This window comes from Diceros bicornis, chromosome 11, assembly GCF_020826845.1.
Source record: "Diceros bicornis minor isolate mBicDic1 chromosome 11, mDicBic1.mat.cur, whole genome shotgun sequence".
Classification (NCBI taxonomy): Eukaryota; Metazoa; Chordata; class Mammalia; order Perissodactyla; family Rhinocerotidae; genus Diceros; species Diceros bicornis.
The window spans coordinates 15,023,595-15,043,281 of NC_080750.1; the positions used below are offsets into that span (position 1 = coordinate 15,023,595).

At 40.9% G+C, this 19,687-nt stretch overlaps 1 protein-coding gene across 1 annotated transcript in view; it reads right to left on the reverse strand.

Moving 5' to 3' along the window:
* Window positions 1-19,181, reverse strand: part of ANXA5 (annexin A5) — a 29,342-nt gene extending 10,161 nt beyond the window's left edge. The window contains exons 1-7 of the mRNA XM_058549996.1: window positions 19,065-19,181; window positions 18,854-18,897; window positions 7,579-7,663; window positions 6,195-6,289; window positions 4,924-5,037; window positions 3,006-3,096; window positions 375-454 (exon numbers count right to left, since the gene is read on the reverse strand). Of these exons, the coding sequence (XP_058405979.1) occupies window positions 375-454; window positions 3,006-3,096; window positions 4,924-5,037; window positions 6,195-6,289; window positions 7,579-7,663; window positions 18,854-18,862 (474 nt within the window). The 5' untranslated portion in view covers window positions 18,863-18,897; window positions 19,065-19,181. The remainder of the gene's footprint in view (window positions 1-374; window positions 455-3,005; window positions 3,097-4,923; window positions 5,038-6,194; window positions 6,290-7,578; window positions 7,664-18,853; window positions 18,898-19,064) is intronic.
* Window positions 19,182-19,687: the final 506 nt, after the last annotated feature.

The window sequence follows — 19,687 nt, forward strand, 5'->3', positions numbered from 1 at the left end:
CAAAAGGAAAAATGGTTCCACCTAATGGTTATGCACATAAAGCTGTTCCTCTTAGGAATAATATGCTTTTATTAAGATCACTATCAATCCTACCATATTTCACATTATCACACAGCACTGCCCAAGAGCAATGTGCCCCTCTTGATTTTAAATTCTATGAAGAAAAGAGGATAGTGATATTCAAAAAAGCATGAATTAGCTATTAAGAGTTTAGGTCAGATATTCTGAAACACAAACAAACACAGGCACTATACACCAGAATCAAGCAAGTAACAGAAATAATCAAAAGAATTTTAAGTGACCTTACTTAACTAGATTCAGATCAGTCCAGCTTCAGATTTTAAATCAAACCATAAATAGTCTCCACCCAATACCTGAAGGAGCACCACCAACATCCTCTGGTAGAACCCTGAAGTATCCCCCACCACGTCATCTTCCAGGTTTGAGCCATATTCTGCAACAGAATAATTTCATACTTATTTATAGCTTCTTTCAACTAGAAAAAGATATCTTGCCCCATTAATCAAATGGGAGAGACACAAAGGAAGAAATACCAGATTAGCATAAACGTTCTCTACTCTGTCCCTGAGTGCTTTAAAAACTGAAGGCAAATGCTTCAAGTGAGTAGCTGGACAAAAAGAAATTAAAGTCTCCCAAAGGCACTCGATTTAAGCCTAAATCCTGATTCAGCCATTTAGAAATGCTCTCAACCAATGTGGTTATTAATCTGTAGAAACACGATGGTACTGGAAAGCCTCTAAAATGGGATCAATCATAATTTTAAACTGTTTTGCTTTGTTTCAAACGTTGTACGTGATTAGTTTCCAAAGGTCTTCCATCCTCTCATATTCTGAGTTTTCTTTCTTTAGGCAGGGCCATTCTTTCCCCTAATAAGATGTTTTTCCTCTGTAGCAAATAAAGTTAACTCTGACAGACAGCAGTGATATTTTAAAATATGCCCCTTCCCACCTCTATTTCTAGCTATTCAACATAATTCCATAGGAAAGGGGGAAACGGAATCTACAAAAGTCTACAGCCCTTTTCACTAACTCTCAAAGAGCTGCTACTGAAGGAAAGCAGGTATTACTCTAGGGCATTTAAATATTTAATCATTTGAAAGCAAACAAACTTTAAAAGCCCAAAACTTCTATTTTAAAAGATCTAAGAGTTACATGTTTATTTCAACTAGTTACCCAAATACAAAACCTTGAAGGCATCCCTTCTTTCTCCCTCTACTCCAACATCTATACATAATTAACTATCAAATCCTCTCAAATATTTCTCCTCTCTGATTTCTCCCCTCCTACCTCCCACCATCCTAGGCTGGGCCATAATGGCCTAGCTTACCTCCCCACACACACAGCTACCTCATCAGCCTCCTGATTCAAATCTCATTCCTACCTCAATTGTTCCTTCAATACTCCACTGCCCATTCAGGAACTTACAGTACCTTTGACTCAAGTCCAAACTCCTAATCCAGTCATTCAAAACCATCTATAACATTACCTGTGTTTATTCAATTCATCTCTCACAGTGCACATGCACATAATTCTCCACTATGGTCAGGTTCTCTCCGTTCCCTCAATGTACTTTTCTCACTCCAGTCTCCATGCTATCATAGAGAGACCAAAATACCAAAAATGCCTTCTTCACCTACCCAAAACCCACCTAATCTTGAAATCGTGTCTGATTGCACCACAAAGCCTCTCCTAACATCCAAAGCCATGATGACCTCTCTCCTCCAAATGAATTCTTGCATTAAACATTTTTGGTGTTTAGATTTTAATATCCTTTAACTATTGCAGTTTTTCTAAGTCATGTCACCCCTAAAAAGACTGCAAACTCCTTGAGGACAGGAGCAAAGTTATGTACAACTTTTGTGCCATTCATAACAGCCAGTACATTGCCAGACATGTAGCTAGTGCACAATCACACGACTGAGAAGGATGGACCATCTGTAGTTATCATTCCCTTGTGGCACTCCATTTGTCATCCAGCAGTACAAAGGCTCGTTCACCAATGTCAACATCCCCAAAGAGATCTCTGAATATCACATCAAATAAAACTCAAAGGTGACCATCTGCAGTTGAGATATGTGTCACCTCTGTTTTAGTGGTTGGGACCTGTCCAGCTACAAAAAGAGAAGCAGAGAGAGAGATCCAGCACTTCGGAAAGGTAATTATGTAGTTGCTGTCAACTCCACACTGTTCTGACTTGCTGGGTTACAACGTCATTTCTAAGATTAATAAACTAATGCCCAGATAGGAACCCATTTTCCTAACTAAAGGCTGGCGGGTCTGTTGACGGAGCTGACAACCTGGATGGTCTGGTCCTCCTCAATCAGGTGGGGAAAGAGACTGTTGTTACAGGAAATCTGACGAGAAAGGAAGTACACTCTACCTTTACTTTTTATTTCATTTACTTGGTTCCATTCACAGGATATGCTTCAGATTGAAATATAGATTTTTTTTTCACAAAAAAAGTAAGGCACACCAAAAAGACAAATCACACTGCAGAGCATTCAAGCACTGCCATTAGCTAAAACGACACACATTTACTCCAACATTTTCATTGACTCTGATTTGGATGAGGTTTCTTTTTCCCAGATTCCAAAAGTGCCTTTTAGATAATTCTTAACTTCTACTAACATAAAACTGTAACTTCTACTAACATAAAACTGAATATTTTTAAGGAAGAAAACCCACTTACATCTTAAAGTTAATGTAAAAGAAATAAAACCTGTATAGCCCTACACTGCATGCAAATCCTACGTCAAGTGAATTCCATCTTCATCGGAAGCTTCTTATAAATACTAAAATAGTTATAGGTCTAGTAAAAGGCAGTCTTTTTTACTGAAACAGAAACCTGGCTCGAATTGTTGCTTATTCATTCATTCATCCAGCAATCATGTACGGCCTGCCCCTGCAACTATGAAGAACTGCATTCACTCAGAGAAATGAAAAAGTGACCTTGGAGACAAAGGAAACATAATCCAAAGCATTTACCTTCTTCATAAACTTGTTTTATGGCTCTCAGTTCCGCAGGTGTTCTTGAAGCAATGATTTCTGTCAGTACTTTTTCATTTGTCCCAGCTCCCTGTTTAGAGATTTATTTTTAATAGAGAAAACACGTCAATAAAATTAAAAAGAAAGCTATTTTCCTAGAATAGATGTTACCCAAATAGCATAATTATATAAATATTATCCAACACAATACACACTTCTTTGTATACCAGTTCTATTAGTTACAGAAATAAGAAATTTCAAGTTAATTTTCTCGCCAAAGACAATTTTATCCTTTTCTAATGAAAAATAATGTTTACTGTATGTATATGTGTGTGTAATATGACATATAACAGATTATATAAATTTATCAGTTTAATTCTAAATAGTTTAAAAGTAAAACAACTTAATGAAACATGAAATAATAAAAAAGGCTGAAATGGTAAAAAAGAAAACTTTACAAAAATTTACATGGAGAAGCACTGATACTTAAACAATCTGTACCTCAAAACATAAACCCCTGCCACCAAATGAAGTTCTCTATGGATCCACAGGGAAATTCTCCACCAAAGGTAACAATAAATATAGCATCTCCTAGTTACTGGGAATTGGATCAGTATGAAGAAATTGAGACTCGCTTTCTGGATTTTCGAAAAATAATTAGTTGGTTTTCCTTTTTCTGATTATAAGAATCCTACCTACACTGCTAAATTAGAAAATACAAGCAACAATATAACAACTTAATTTTAAAAGACAGCACATTTAAGCCCCATTCTCTTTAATATTTCTGTTTCTCTACCAAAAACCAAACACTGAAAAACCTAGGTTTACGCTCTGGCAGAACTTCAGCTACTGTTGACATTTCAGAAGCATTTCGCAAAAACAGTCTTTTTTCAATAACCTGAGATTTTGTTTATTCCAAAAGAAATATTGTAGGAAAATTAAGAAAACAAGCACAGCAAGGCTCCTAACTTGATAAACCCTCTTCTCCTTCCACTCCCTAAGTAAGAATCCCCACGCCACAACATCTCCTTGTTAAATCTCAGTTTACCCATTCAAAATCTAATCTCTATCTATTTCCTGTCCCGTAAGTCTAAACAAATGTTTCAGTGTAGTCATATTTATACAATATTCCAATATCAGTCAAGGAAATATACATTTAGTTATTTGCTAATGAAATTATAACAAGTTTACCAGCTACCTCATTTTAGTGTTTAGATGTATAGGAAAGAAGGCAAGGGTACTTGAAAATCTTTCTTACGTGGAAATTCTCCCTGAAGCTTTATTTTTTGAACCTACAATGATCAACAATATTATTGTTCCCTAATCAGGCAGCTTTCTATTTTAAAAGATAAAATACCTAGTCTGTAACATTTTAAAAACACATCTCAAAACTAGAAAACAAACATGAAAATAAAATATAAAAAGCTATAAAAAAAATTAAAATTTTAAATAGCCACTATTATTGAGTTAACTAAACAAAAAGATTAAACGATACACTTGCAATTTCCTACTTCCTTTTCTTCTTATTGCCTCCTACCCAGTTCTGTCCTCCAAGAAACTCTCACTGAAATAAATCAAATATTTTTTTAACATAAAAAATAAGCTGGGGCCGGCCCGGTGGCGCAAGCAGTTAAGTGCGCATGCTCCGCTACGGCGGCCCGGGGTTCGCCAGTTCGGATCCAGGGCGCGCACCAACGCACCTCTTGGGAAGCCATGCTGTGGTGGCATCCCATGTAAAGCAGAGGAAGATGGGCATGGATATTAGTCCAGGGCCAGTCATCCTCAGCAAAAAGAGGAGGATTAGCAGATGTTAGCTCAGGGCCGATCTTCCTCACAAAAAATTTTAAAAAAAGCTGAAGTAATTACCAACACAAAATAACATTATTCGTGGCAGGAATGTCCCTCGCACTCTTTTTACCTTAAGAGCGTGCTTCAGTTCATAGGCATCATAAAGCCGAGAGGGTTTCATCAGAGCCACGATTAATTTCTCAAATTTTCCAGTCAATTCTGATTTCAGGTCGTCCAGAAGGTCCTAAACTCACAGAAAATACAAATTTGTTAACCAGGCATAAATTGTAAGGAGACTTTTCCTGAATACGAATGACAGCCCTTTGCTCTAATGAATTCTATCTCCACGCAGACGTAAGGCACCTGAGCTACACAAACCCTGTAGCTTTGAATAATGTACTTTTGACAACCGACCAAAAGCTTAAACTAAAGCCAAGCCACTTACGTATCAAAGCATTTGCTTTTAAGAGATGTTTTTCTTAACTTCAACAGTTTAAAACAATGACTACTTTAAAAGTGGGCTAAAAATATTTTATTTTAAAATACTGTTGTTGAGAAAAATGTATCTTAAAAAAAATATCCCCCCCAAAAAACCATAAATGCATTTATACAAAGGACAAAATCTGGCCTATCATACCAAACATAACAATTTTTTCTTTTCTCTCAACATCTAGTAACATTCTAATACATAATGGATGCTGTTCATTACTATGCTCCTGACTACTGAGGGACAGCTGCTACTGTGGGGAAATTGTGTATACAATTATGGAAAGAAAAGCAGTATTTCCTCTCCATTTCAGCACACTGGGAAACTAGAAATTATGTTCAAAATACTTTCTTTTTTTTGGTTTGCATTTTTTTCTCAATAAAATGAGGAACACAAATTTTCAGAACAAAATTACATTTGAGTTTTTCAGATATGCACTAATTCACTTAGTAACAAATTTAATTTTTACTTTGAATTGTTAATCAGATAAAAGCATTTAAATCAATCAATTAAAAACTCATTGATTAAAATACCATTCCCAAAGGAACCAAGACTCCAACTGTGTCATAACAAAAAATATTGTAATACAGGTTTGCACCTAGAAAATGGATAATAAAACAATCCAGAGTGGGAAGCACAGAAGAAAAGAAGAGGGGCAGGTTGTCACCAAGGGGTCTTTTGGCACCTCTACAGCCACAAGCAAGGAAAACCAATTACGTGAGGATAAGCTGGGTGAGCATTATATATCAACGGCTGATAATTAAAAAACTGGAAGGAAAAAAAAAAAAGAGGAGGAGGAGGAAAGTCAGAATCATAAAATAAATGATGTTTACAAAAGAATATTAGTAGATTTCAAACTAGTCTAAAACATATAGCTGCTCTCACATCCACCTCGGGATGAAGTGCGGTCTTACCCTGCCAAACAGAGTTTTAAAAGCCACAGCAATTTCCTGGCGCTGAGCATTACTTCGGGATGTCAGCAGAGTCAGGATGCTCTCCTCATCCGTGCCTGCAATTTACATTCCAACAATTACACCTTGGCTCCCACATGCCCACCCTCCCAATAGCCTTTGTAACCAGCTCCGCAGTCACTTTAATTCCTTACCTCATACAAATATTTTTTATATATTTTATTAAATAATTTATTGAACTCTAAAATTTACAATATATAAAATATTATTTCCAACATATACTATCCCCTATTCCAACATATACTACCTTGTGAAGTCAGTGAAAAAATACTCCTGACTTTTTAAAAACTGAATGCACCTCGCTTTTCTTGCAACAAATAGTTACTCGAATGATGGCTATTCACAAGGCACAATATGTGGGTGTTACAGGGGACTGAGAGAGGAGAAAGATATAGACCCTTCTTGAAGGTTACAGACAATTTAGGATAAAAAACAGAAAAACACACAAAGGCAGAATGTGACCTCAGGAGAGGTCTAAGTGCTAAACGGGGCTCAAAGGGGGTTCTCTTAGATGACAGGAGGCAGAAAGGAGTTTTGGGAAAAGCTCCATGGAGAAGGTGACACCAAAACAGTCTTGAAGGATTTTGATACGCAGTGACACAAGGAAGAAGGACAGGCTTAGAATGCAGGAAAAGCCCAGCAGTAGGAAAATACAGGGCTTTCATGAAGAGCAGATCGTCCAGCATGGCTGGATCAGAGAACACATAGGCGGTAGTGTGAGCCCAGTCCCACAAGGAGGGGAGGGATACCATGGAAGGCCCTGCAAGGCCAGAAAGCCTGCACCTAATCCTGCTCCAAGAGGAAATCTCAGAAGACGTTCAGAATGGAGAGGGATGGCGTCAGAGCCAAGGCTAAGGAAAGTGGATCCCTCCCCACAGACACGAGTGCAAAAGGAGCCTCAGGACAGGGGATCAGATATCTGTGGAAATCCTCAAGAAGAGACGTTTTTAAATGGCTAGAAAGGAGACTGGGGAAAGAGAAGACAGTTGAATATAAGTTGCAGAACTGAACATCTGATGGCACAGAGAACAGAGAGCTACAGAGCTGATCAACTCAGGGGTGTCTGTGTATCTACTCAATCAGCTACCATACAGGAAAAGCTGAAAAGCAAAGAGGCTGAATTTACTTTCTCTTCAGTCCTAGAGACTAAACATTAGGGATGGTCAGTCATATTATTTTATTATCTTAATCAAGATGTATCTATTCTCTTTCTGTGCATTTCAGATCAAAATATTCTAAAATTAAACCTTACTGTAAACCAACGATTTTTTGTTTGGAAAAACAAATGTCACAGTTTTTTAGAACAACAAAAGGAGGCTGAATTTACCCAGGCCTTTCATGGCCTTCCGCAGAGCTTCTGCATCAGCCCGCTCATCAAATCCCAGGAAGTCAGTCACGGTGCCTTTGAGAACCTGAGACAGGAAACACAGTGAGATTATTCACAGCACGACTAATACGACAAAGCAAATAACATAGCCAGCAAGCTGCTTGCTCTGTATCGTGTTCGGTCTTTAAATAAATTTACCATTTGATAAGATCTATAACCCCATTTGAAGTGGGAAGTGTGGATGAGCAGGACCAATTCAGTGCACAAGCCACTGGGGCCCACCCGCAGCATCAGAGGGCCTCCCCAGGCCCCCTTCCCTTGGGCATCACCCCAGTGACCAAGCCACAGCAACATCCCTCGGTTCATGGAGGGCGTTCCTTGCAGGTTCTTTCCCACTAAGTCTCTCGCCACTTTCATCTAGGAGCAGCTGAGCCTGCATTAAAACTTGATGCCCACCCTGCGCACTGAACTCTGAACAGTGCTCTTCTTACAGGACTTCCCTCTAGTCCCGTTTCTTTATATTTACTTAGGGATTTTAAGATAACCTGGCACAGCATGAAAAGAGATTTGCTAGTTCATGTGCCAGAAGAATACAAATCTTTTCATTCAGAACTTGATAAAGGTATATTGGAAGATATTTTTATAAAGTTTCCTGTTACACACTATTTTATCATATAAAGTGCTCTTAATCATCAAAATATAGTACTGTTTCTCAAAAAAAATTGTAATATCATTAGATCTTTAGAATCAGAAGGCTTTACTGATCCTGAGTCATAAATTTTTATCTATGATAAAGGGAGGCCCCAAGCATTTACTTTTACCAACAAATGTTTTTGAAGTCCCTCAAAACTCCTGTTAAGGTTCCACCTAAGACTGAGGAACAAGAGCTCTAAGGGGGTGAGGTTGAGAATACCTGTCTGGTTTACAATCATGTATTTTGTTATGAATGCCTGGAAGCACAATCACCTACAAAGAAAAAAATTTCTCTTCCCCCTCAGCCTCCAATCACTGCACTTGCCAACAATATCATAATGCCAACCAAATAAAAAGAGATGACAACAGAGAGAGAGAGCCATGGGGAAGAACTTCTACAGGTCACAGAGCCAAAGGTCAGCTCAGTGACCTTCTCTCTTCACTGGCACTAAATTATGCCTCCTGAAAAGGGAGCACTCAGGGACGCAGGAGACAGTGACAAAGATTCTCTCCTTGACCAAACTGCAGACAGGCTCCTCTGAGCTCACTTTTCGACTAGGCCTCATCCTCAGCCTGCCTGCTAGCCCAGTTGTAGCAAGAATCCTACTAAGTCAGTTTAGGGAGAATCCCCCAACCCCTGATAACTGGTAGAGTCCCGCATCCCCCATCTTTAATGTATAAGTCCGTGGGCTGCCTTTAGCAAGAATCCTATTAGGCCAGTTTAGCAGGAATCCCCCTAGACTTGATGGCTCCTCTTAGTAACTTTCCATCCACTGACCTCCTCCCCCTGCTGGCTGGCTATAAATCCCCAGCTGTATTTGCTATATTCATATCTGAACCCAATCTCTCTTCCCTATTACAATAGTCATGACTCTATTGCAAGAGTCTTGAACAAAACCTTCCTTACCGTTTTAACAAGTGTCAGAATAACTTTTTCTTTAATAGTGGTCCTTCCTCTTGTTTAAGGAAAGAAGGAAGATTCTTCTTTCCTCTGAACAAAGAGTCAGCCATGAGAGAACCTACAAGAAAGCCTCAGCGCTGTGATTATGAGGCCAAAAGAACACAATCCAAGAGGAGGGGTGTTTCTCACAGTTTGGTCTCCCAGCCCTAGAGCGCTGACTTCCCTCTGTCTGTAGCAGCTTTCATTCCTTCCTTCCCTGAGCTAAACAAAGGACTGGGGCCAACTCAGAAGAGGAGAGGGAGGATAAAGTCTCGCTCCCACTTATTTCATGGGAAAGGTCATGAAACTAAGCCAGAGCTCTTCATTCTACCAAGTAGAAAATCCACCCACGGCCAGGCTAGTCTTCATTTCCACCCTATTTATAAAAAACACAGATGCTTAAAAACCAACAAATTCCCTTCCACTAATCCTATAGCTTGAGCCACATGAAACTGATGGTTGAATACTGGCAATTTCATATGGTTCAACATAATTAAAAGGATGAATAGGTTGGGAAAGAAATTACTAAGATTTGAGAAGACGATCCTTCAAAATCAGCATGGGTTGGGAAAGTTATTTCTCTCAAGTCAAACTGTAGTTTCTCTGTTTAGTGGGACCACTTCAAATGGATTATAAAGATACCATCAATATTACTGTAAAAATGACTAAATACCCCAGGTGCTCTCAATGTGAGAACTTAGTACTGACATGACTTAGTTCGCCTGTTTATTCATTCACTCAACAACCATTTTTTTAATGCCTTCCACGTGCCAAGTATTGTACTCATCACTAGGAAAACATCATGACTGAAAAGTCAAGAGGGAATGACAGGCACGTAAAGAATCAAGTACAGTAGAGTATATACACACCGAGGTTTGATCAGGGTGATTTGAGCACACACAGGAGGGACTCGGTTGGGAAGGGTATAAAGAAAAGAAATCAGAAAAACCTCCCAAAAATGTCTTGAACGTTGCCTGTGATTTTCCCAGGCAGGTTCAGGAAAGTAAAGAAGAGCAGGAAGTTACTTCAGCGTGCACAGAAACATGGAAGAAGGAAACAATCTGGCGCCATGGACAAAGGGTTAAGTATTTCAACAGACTGGAACAAGCCGTAAGTTGGAGAGAAAAACAAGGGGAAGGTCTCAGAGGGGAGCAAGGCGGGGCTCGAAAGCCAGGCTAGGAAGTGCAGACTTCATGCTGGAGGCAAGGGAAGCCCTGAGAGGACATTTAAGCAGGGAAGAACGTCACCTCTGCACAGTGATATTACTGGGGCAGCAGTGGAGACAATGGCACGGACCGTGCAACCAGTGGAGACAGGATGACTGTTTAAAAACTACTAAGAAGAAGATAAAGAAGAACTGATCTAAGCCAGGAGCAGTGGAAATGGACAAAAGAAGACAGACAGGAACGGGGTCAGGGCAGAAGGGAACCATTTAGGATGATTCCATTTTTGGACGAGGAACAGGATGGCTGGTTTTGCATTTCTCCACAGCAGGCATCTTGGAAGAGAAGCAGGCTTGTTGGTTACGGGGACACAGAGGTGGTCACTGGAGCCGTGTGAGGAGGCCATCAAGCAAGGCAATATTAATGGGGGGAAAAGAAAAGCCAAAGGAGAAGGGAAGGTCACCTACAATCAGAATGGCAGCTAGTATCTGCTGAGGGCGGCAGTGAGCCAGGCACTGTGCTCGGAGCTTCATATGGATCATCCCAGTGAAACCTCATTTGACAGATGAAGAAACACACTGGCTTAGAGAGGTCTGGCGAAGCTCCCAGGTGACCAGCAAGCAGCAGAGCTGGGCCTTGAACACAGGCCATGAGAACTTGGGCTCTTAACCACAATGCTACTCGGCCTCCCAAAGAGGGTGATGGCATCGAAGCCAAAGGAGAAAGATGTTCCAAGAGGAAAGAAAGAAAAGGCAGTGTGCAGCACCACAGGGAAGTCAAGTAAGAGGTAAGACGGAGAAAGGTCCCCTGCATTGGGCACCTAGGAGGTCTTCAGTGGCAGAGAAGGCCTGATTGTAGGACCCTGAAGGGTGAATGGAGAGCATCGCATGTGCTCCCATTTTACTAATGATGGTTTTTTAAAAACAGACTTTATCCAGTTTGTAGGCTGTGAAGACGCGGCTAGTAGACAGAGAAGTTAAAAACAAAGGAGAGGTCAAGAACAGAGAAGATGAGAGAGATTTGCCTTCAAGAGACATCTGACCTCTGCGATTGAAGGAAATGATGGGAAAGATGGAAGGAAGAGAAGGATCCTCAGAATCTCAGCTACTAACTATGAAGAAGAAATAACTGCTGGTTGTATTTTTGAGAGCTTTCCAGAAATTGGGAAATACTTTTGTTATACTCCATTTGATCAGTCATGGTGAGAGCTAGGAAAGCCACGCAGCGGTATTAGGGACCAGAGATGACACAGATGTGAGTCATAAGGGCAGAACCCTTGTTTGGACATCCTGTCCAAACCACATCCCTGCCCACACAAAACGGTCTGCTCTGGCCCAATGTGACTTGACATGACTCATACAGGAGGGCTTCCCTGCTTCCTGAAGTCCCCTCTGGCCTCAAGTTAAACACTCACACCTTACCCAGATTAACTCCACCTACAAGGAGGTACCGTTCCCTTCACCCAGCCTCAGCTTGTCCTTGTTCCCTTTATCCCCTGCCACCCCTGCCTTACCAAGGGAATTATTACCTATTCTCAGACAATATGGGGCCAAAACATATAATTCACTCTTTTAACTCTCACCTTCCAAGTTATCCATTCTTCTAGCTCTATAATTTTGTCGGCTTTTTTTGTTTGTTTGTTTGCCCTAAATGAAAGAGTTCTTGTCCTTCAAGGACTGGGTATGCCAAAATAAAATGCAATCAAAAACAAGTGAAGGGTTGCTCTTCTAGACACAGAATTAAAGACACAGGAAAATAATACAGAAATAACAACTTCAAACTTAACGATGAGAAAGCAGTCACCTGTCTGAAACATTTTAAACTGAAGCTTTCCTGAAGGCACAGAGAACTAAATCCTCTCTGAATTTGTGTTCCAGTTCAATGAAACCAATATAATCAAACACCTACCCAATGGCCCACATATACTAATCAGAAGCCAGAAATGATACAGCAAACTACTATAGCTGAGCAACTGCTAAGCAGCTGTACAGTGATTTTTTAAGTATGGTTTTTCTGAGGGTCAAGTTCACCCTCTGGGGCCACCAGGAAAGATGGGAAATGGGGAGACCAAATGGACAGAGTTCCCCCTTCCCTCTCCAGTCAGAGCAGTTCAGGTCTTAGCTGATGGACACAGTACAGGCCCATTAACATTTCTTTTGATAACGGACCCCACTGATGAGCAAAGAAAAAAAAACTGAAAATCACTGTACTAAGAAAGAAATGAGATCAGCCAGAAAAGAGGGAAAAGCCAGCGTGACACGATTATGATTTGAGTTGCAAAGTAAAATAAAAATCAGAAAAAAACTAGAAGCTCGAAGACAACTGACAAACACATACAATCAGATCTCAAGCCCTAATCCTCACCCATGCTCCAAACCCATCAAAAAAGGTGGAAGTTAGAGTTCAAAGCCTTAAATTTGAATCGGCTGTAACTATTGCTTAGTTTTGCATAACTTCCCTCCCTTTCATGTTCCTTCTTATTCTTGTTTCTTTCCATTCTGTCTGATTATCCTACTACCTTTGACCTCTTCCTTAAAATCAAGTGTAAGGGGAAAAAAGCATCACTATAAAATAGCTTAACTTACAAGCAGAGTGGTAGAAAAGAAGTTTTTGATAACTTAACAAAATAAAGATTTTGTCAATATGATTTAGATTTTTGTTGTGTTTCTTTAATTCTCCTATGGCAACCTGGCCGCCAGTATAAGAATGTCTTCCCTTGGCAAATATCAATAAAATGGAAAGTTAAACTGTCCATGAATAACAGCAATGCCTTGAGTCTAAGTGGGCAAATGCACTGGCCTCCACTGAGTACACACAGGTTGGGGGGGCGAGGGGGGCGGCTACTTTACCTGATTGCTCAACTGGGCATTCTGCGAATCACACTTGAAAAGCTTTATCACTGACCAATTCATGCACATCAATGCTTCAAATAACAATCAAGTCTATAGATTTCCCATATTAGAGAAGTGTGTGCACAAACTCACAACTTTATTTCCTTTTGTACCTAAACAGGGCAGAAATCTGATGAACATGGCTGGTCCTACACAAAGGTAAGAAATAAGTTAACTTCAAATCTTACTTAGTTGTAGGAAGAGATGAATAATACATAAACAAATGGATGACCTGTAGAGATGAAAGGGGATTTAAAGATCATATATACCCTGCTGTTTACTAGGTAGCACCACCTCAATGTTTTACAAGGAACTCAAATTCAACAAATCCACCACTAACTCTGTCTTTCCCCCTGCCTCAAACCTGCATTTCTTTCTCAAAGAAAAACACCATCAACTACCAGGTCAAGCAAGCCAGTCATCTTGACCCTGACCTGAGCCTTCACCTCCAACTACCACGCACTCATGAATCAAATTTGCCCACTCTCTCTTACAGTACCCTGCTATCTCAATTCCCAGCCACTGCCTAGTTTAAGACCTTGAGATTTTACTAGGATTACAGCAACAGATTCCTACATGGTCTTTCAATATCCAGCTTTTCTCTCCTCCCCTCCCTCAACCCCTGCACCACCACCCCACCTCTGAAGCCCCCAGAAATGAAACATCACATTGGCACCAGGGTGATCTCTGTTAAATACAAATATGACCGCGGCACACCCCAACTTACAACTTCTTAATAGAGCTCCACTACCTACAAAATGCTTCATATTCTTTAGCTCCGGCTCCTGTCTGCCTTTCTGGAATTGCTTTCCAAGACAGGGCTTCATCTCCTCACCTGACTGCAGCTTCACTCCAGCAACATCATACTGCCTGCAGCTCCTGGTCCTGCCAGGCTCCCTTACAGCCATGAGCCTTTACTTCTGCTGTTGTTGCCCCTACACAGAATGCCCTCCCTCCTTTGTCCCCTACGACCAATGCCAGTTTAGTAACCTCAACTTCCTCTTCTGTGAAAAATAAATAGTAATAATTATTTCCAAAACTATATTATGAGCACTAAATAATGCATACTGTTATATCGATAAATCTTAGGCACAACTCAAAAGCTTCAGACATTCATGAATGCACGCATGAATGGAAAGTGAAGAGAACAGTTAGGAACTGGTGTCCAAAGAAGTGACAGCAAGTGGAATATGCATTCCTTCCAATTAATCAATTGCTTATAGGTTTACATATTATATAAACTACTAAACTGAAAAACTGAGTCCAAGAAACACTTAAAGCAAAGGTCTTAGGAGCACTAATTTAAAAAAAAAAAAAAAAAAAAACTGATGTTTGCGAAGTTTTAGAATAGTATACAGATTATATGAGTAAAATTTATTTCAGAAATGGATCCATGATATAAAAATATTGTTATATTTCTACCACTTGACACTTCGAAGTCACTAAAACAAGAAAACCACAGACTGTCACCTCTAACTAGCTTGCCACCCGTGCAGGTCTTCCAAGGGGCACTGATGCTGGATAAGGGAATTAAGGCTGCTGAATGCCAATGAACTGCTCAGTGGCTTGCAACGCTGCCAAGCAGTTTTGGAGCTCGTTCTTTCTCTGCATCCAAAATGAAGACAAGAGTCAAAGGAATCAGCAACTGAGGGAGACTAACCTGAAGCAGCACAGGCCATGGGTAACAGGTAACCCCGACCTAAGATCCCAAGAGAGGATCACCTCTACAGAGAGAGCAGGCCTTAAACTGAATGGCATGAGAAGACACAATCAATACCCAGTCAACTTCTCCCCAACGGATCTCATCTCAGATTTACTCGCTGACACTGATCCTGCTTGTTCTGCACAGGGCCTTTGTGAATTATCAAAGCACAATGATTTCCAACGAACCAAAAAACTTTCTAATCAAACCTTGCACAGTTTTAAATACATATCAGGGAGATAACTCTAATGTTTATGAAGTTTCCAGTGAAAAATTATGAAGCCTGATTTTGCCTTGATGATATTTCTCCTGCCCTGAATATATTAACTCTTTATAAACAACATTATAAATAAAACTACGTTCAGACTGCCCAAAATCTTTTTTTTTTTTTTTTTGGTGAGGAAGATTGGCCCTGAGCTAACATCCCTTGCCAATCTTCCTCTCTTTGCTGAGGAAGGTTAGCCCTGAGCTAACATCTTTGCCCATCCTCCTCTATTTTGTATATGGGATGCCGCCACAGCATGGCTTGATGAGCGGTGCACGGGTCCGTGCCGAGGATCTGAACCCTCAAACCCCAGGCCACTGAAGCGGAGTGCATGAACTTAAATACTACACCACTGGGATAGCCCCAGGAAAATCTAATTTTTTAAAGTTTCATTATCTTAGAGAAAATTAAAGACATAAAAGCCTTAAATTGAAATAAAATAAATGGATCATTCATCCATGAAACAGAGCCAACTCTTGATTTTTCCAAACAAAGAATACAAAAGTACAGAATGTACTTTTAAGTAATTAAATAAAATAAATCAAAATATCTATGAAATAATTTGGCTCTAACTAAACAGTGAGATAAAAAAGAGAATAAGAGAGAAATAGGTCAGAACCCAATTTAAGAAATCCAACCCAAAATACGCTAAGTCAGATTGAGGAAATAACCCTAAAACCTAATGAAAATTTCACATTTATACAATCAGAAGTTGACTATAAAAAGAAAAAGATGAAAGGATTCAAAAATATTTTATTATATATAGATAATTCAAGCAATGGTTAACAACTCTGTAGCCATTCTTAGTAAATAGCTTGAACTAGCCTGTATCCAAATTTACCACAGTAGAAAACGTTACTGATCCAATAATCATAATTATTTATTTCCCATTTAGCAAAGTTTATGCTAAAATAACATAGATGCTGTGGTTTCAAACCATATAAATGTAAAACCATTCAAATGAATTGTTTCAAACGTATAAAAAAGTAAATATTGTCCAGGAATTGTTTATATGCAGGTACATGTGTAATTTATATTTTTTTTGTATGTCATGGAGAAGACACAGTTAACCAGTGTGTTCTCTCTGAGAAAGACCGGGAAGCCTCACATTAGACTACTTCTCGCCTTCGTAACAGTCAATTGGTAGAATCCCACATATTTCAATGCTATTGGACGAGGATTAGGATCAGAAAGAGAAGGGCAGAGCTCAAGTGGTGGTTACCCCACAAATGCCTCCAGCTCTGAATGTATTCCCCCAACACGATAATATAAGTCACTTTTTACATACTTCCAATATTTGCCATGGCTTTGTCCCCCTACACTATCACGATTAGGGTAAAATTTAACTAAAAAAAAATTGCATTGATATAAACTATATTAATTATAATAATTCATATAATAAACAAAATATTAATATAAATATGCAAAAGAGTGTAAAATATCTAATAATACTTATCTATATAAAAAAAGAAAGTTCAATGTATCTACAAAGATCAATCAATCAACACTCTCTCATTATCATGCCCATGATCTGCCTACAGGATAACTGATTCCCGGACTTTTGCAGACTGTTATAGGTAGGGTGGTCCCAACGTTAAGTAAAAAGAAAAAACACTGGTATGGAAGACATAATTCATAAACATGAAAAATTACTGCTATGGGAGGCTACATAATAATTTTTCAATAAATAAGAGACATGAACATTTCACAGTACATTTTAAATTGACGAAATGTGCCCCTCTAAGACTGGGGCATCAGATTCCATTACTCTACAGATGGCCACAGGGTGGAGGTCTCTGGTTGCCATACCACAGGTCAATGAAAGTTACTACCATCCAAGCCGTGTGAAAATAAACACTGCAGCTACTGCAGATTTCCTACAACTGCACAGGAGTACAGTAATCTTAGACAACAAAAGTGCAATTCCATAACGTGGGCATTCTGCGCACCATCAAATTTAAGTATAAAGACAATAAAACTCCATCTTAATATTAGATACTTTAACAAAACATTTTACTGCCATGGTTCCAAGGATAACTAACAACAAACCTAGCACAAAATTCAACACTGTACCTGTCTTAACATTACTTGTAACTTTTATGATGATTAAAAACTGTGGTTTTGAAAGAAAACAGTCCTCGTGTTATATTGTGATACAGATCATGTACATAATTTTATAATGCAAGCCATCATTTTCCCAGGTTTACACTACCTATTTTCATTCTTTGAAATTATTAATGTCACAATTGAAAAAAATGTGTTCATTTATGCTACCTTGGATTAAGAGTTTACATAATTAAAAGGAATTGATTGAAAAACTTCGAACATCACTGGGTAAACTTAAAAAAAAAGATTTGAGAAACAGCTGATCGAGCAAGGATAAAGGAAGTTATTCTTTGATGCTTGCTAAATCATCGTTTATATCACCACACCAGCATATCAAGATAGAAAAATAATTCTCAGGGAAGGAAAGTTAATTCCACATAAAAGTATCCTTTATATGCAGAAGAACCTAAACCAAAGTTTCCACTGAAGTAATATGAGAATTGGTTTATTGCAGTATTTCTTAAGTGCAAAAGAGGAAATAAGAATGAAAACATTGTATAAATTTAATAAAGTTACCAACTCATCTTAACCTTCCCATTTTCTTTTGAAAAAGGCCATGAAACCTTATTCAATTTTGATAAGTCAATCTGATAAAAAAAAAGTGAACTATAAATGAGACAGGGCATTGTTTGAGCAGTTAAAACACTTGTTCAAAAAAAATTATCTGGACTGACAAGCGAGTTAGATTGACGAGATTTGGAAAATTAGTTTTGGGGTGGAGTTGTTAAGCACTGATATTTTATTCACAAAAGAAAGTACAACACGGTCAATTTTTAAAGCCCGCTATATACATGAAACGATTTTCTCTTTCCCACGTTTTTATAAACGTTAAGAACAGCAAAGAAAGCCAATATGAGGTAATCAACTGCTGAAACAATCCCAAGGCAAACTCAATTCAGAACTCCTTCCACGAGTTCATGACTTGAAAAGCAGCTCTTCTGTTTAATCTTTTGTATGAAAGGAAAAAAAAAAAAAAAATGAGTGCCGACGACGGGAGTCGCTTTTAGTAAAATCGGGCTGAGCAACTGGAAAAACTTCCACTGGAGCTCTACTGCAAACAGCCAATGCCCACTCATTGTATTAAAATACAGGAAACTTGGGGAAAAAAGGGAGCCAAGAAAAAAAAAAAATGCGCGTTCGGCTCACATGACCAGGATGAGCTGTTGGTGCTCTGGTTCTAATTTTAGCGACCCTCCGGCTTGGGGGGGGGGGCGGCTCTTACACACTCGCGCAGGGGAAGGGAGCGCGCAGAGGCCCGGCCACGTCACCGGCTCTGCGGCCGCCGGGCGGCTTCCCCGGGACCGCGCGGGTTCCGCCGGACGCTCCGCGGGAAGAAGCAGGGACACGGGACAGGGGTTGGGGAGCAAGGAGCAAGCAAGAAAAGTGTCAGATTTCCCGAAGCCAGATTCACTTCACTCGTGAACTTTTTTAGCTTGCAGACAAATTCTAGAACTGCTTGGGTCCAGCAGACGAAGCTGGGGAACCCGAGCGCTGCGCGGGGACGCCCGCCCTTACCTGGGTCATGGCGAGTGCTCAGGTCGGGAGGAGGTGATGCAGGACTGCAAGGGAACAGACACCGCGGGGTCAGCGAGCCAGCCCCGCCCGCCGCCGCGCAGCCCCGCCCTCCCGCAGCTCCCGGGACAGCTCCCCGCCGAGCGCCCGCGAGCCCCGCGCCCCCGCGCCCCTCTCCGGAGGGAGCCCCTCCCCAGGCTAGCAGGGCACTCACCAGACAGGGGGACCCAAGTGCCCCGAAACTCCCGGAGAGCGGCGGCGCGCTGGGCAGGCAGGAATGCGGGCGGAGGAGGCTCCAGGCGGCTGCTCTCGGCACGCTCCAGGCAACGGAAACACCACCGGCCCGGCCCGCCCCCGGCTCTCCGCCCCGGCGTCAGTGCGCCTGCGTGGGGCGCGGCTCGTCCGAGGCCACCTCGCAGCCTGGGTGGGGCCGGGCTGCCGCTGCTGCGTCGGGACCGGGAGGGGGCGCCGCAGCCCCAACGCCCCGGGGACCGCCCGGTCCTCGCGCGGCGGGAAGGGCGTGGGGAGCTGTCCGGGACTCCGGGTTTTGGGTAGCAGGGGCCTCCCGTCCCTCTGTGGCCACAGGACCGGGGGCCCCACCCGGGTGCTGGGACGTAGCGGTGCATGGGCGTCTTTCTGGAAGGCCAGACGAAGTCGCTGCGGCCAAGGACAGCGCGTCTTTGACCGTGGTCTAGAACAAGCCTGAGGCGTTGAGGGCCATTTCCCAAGTTTGTTTGTCTTTATGTGTGTGTGTGTTTTAAGTGTCAATGGTTGCTTCCTAGATGGCCCTCTAGGGCCCTCTAGATGGGATAGCCCTTCGGTAGCTTATGTGGGATA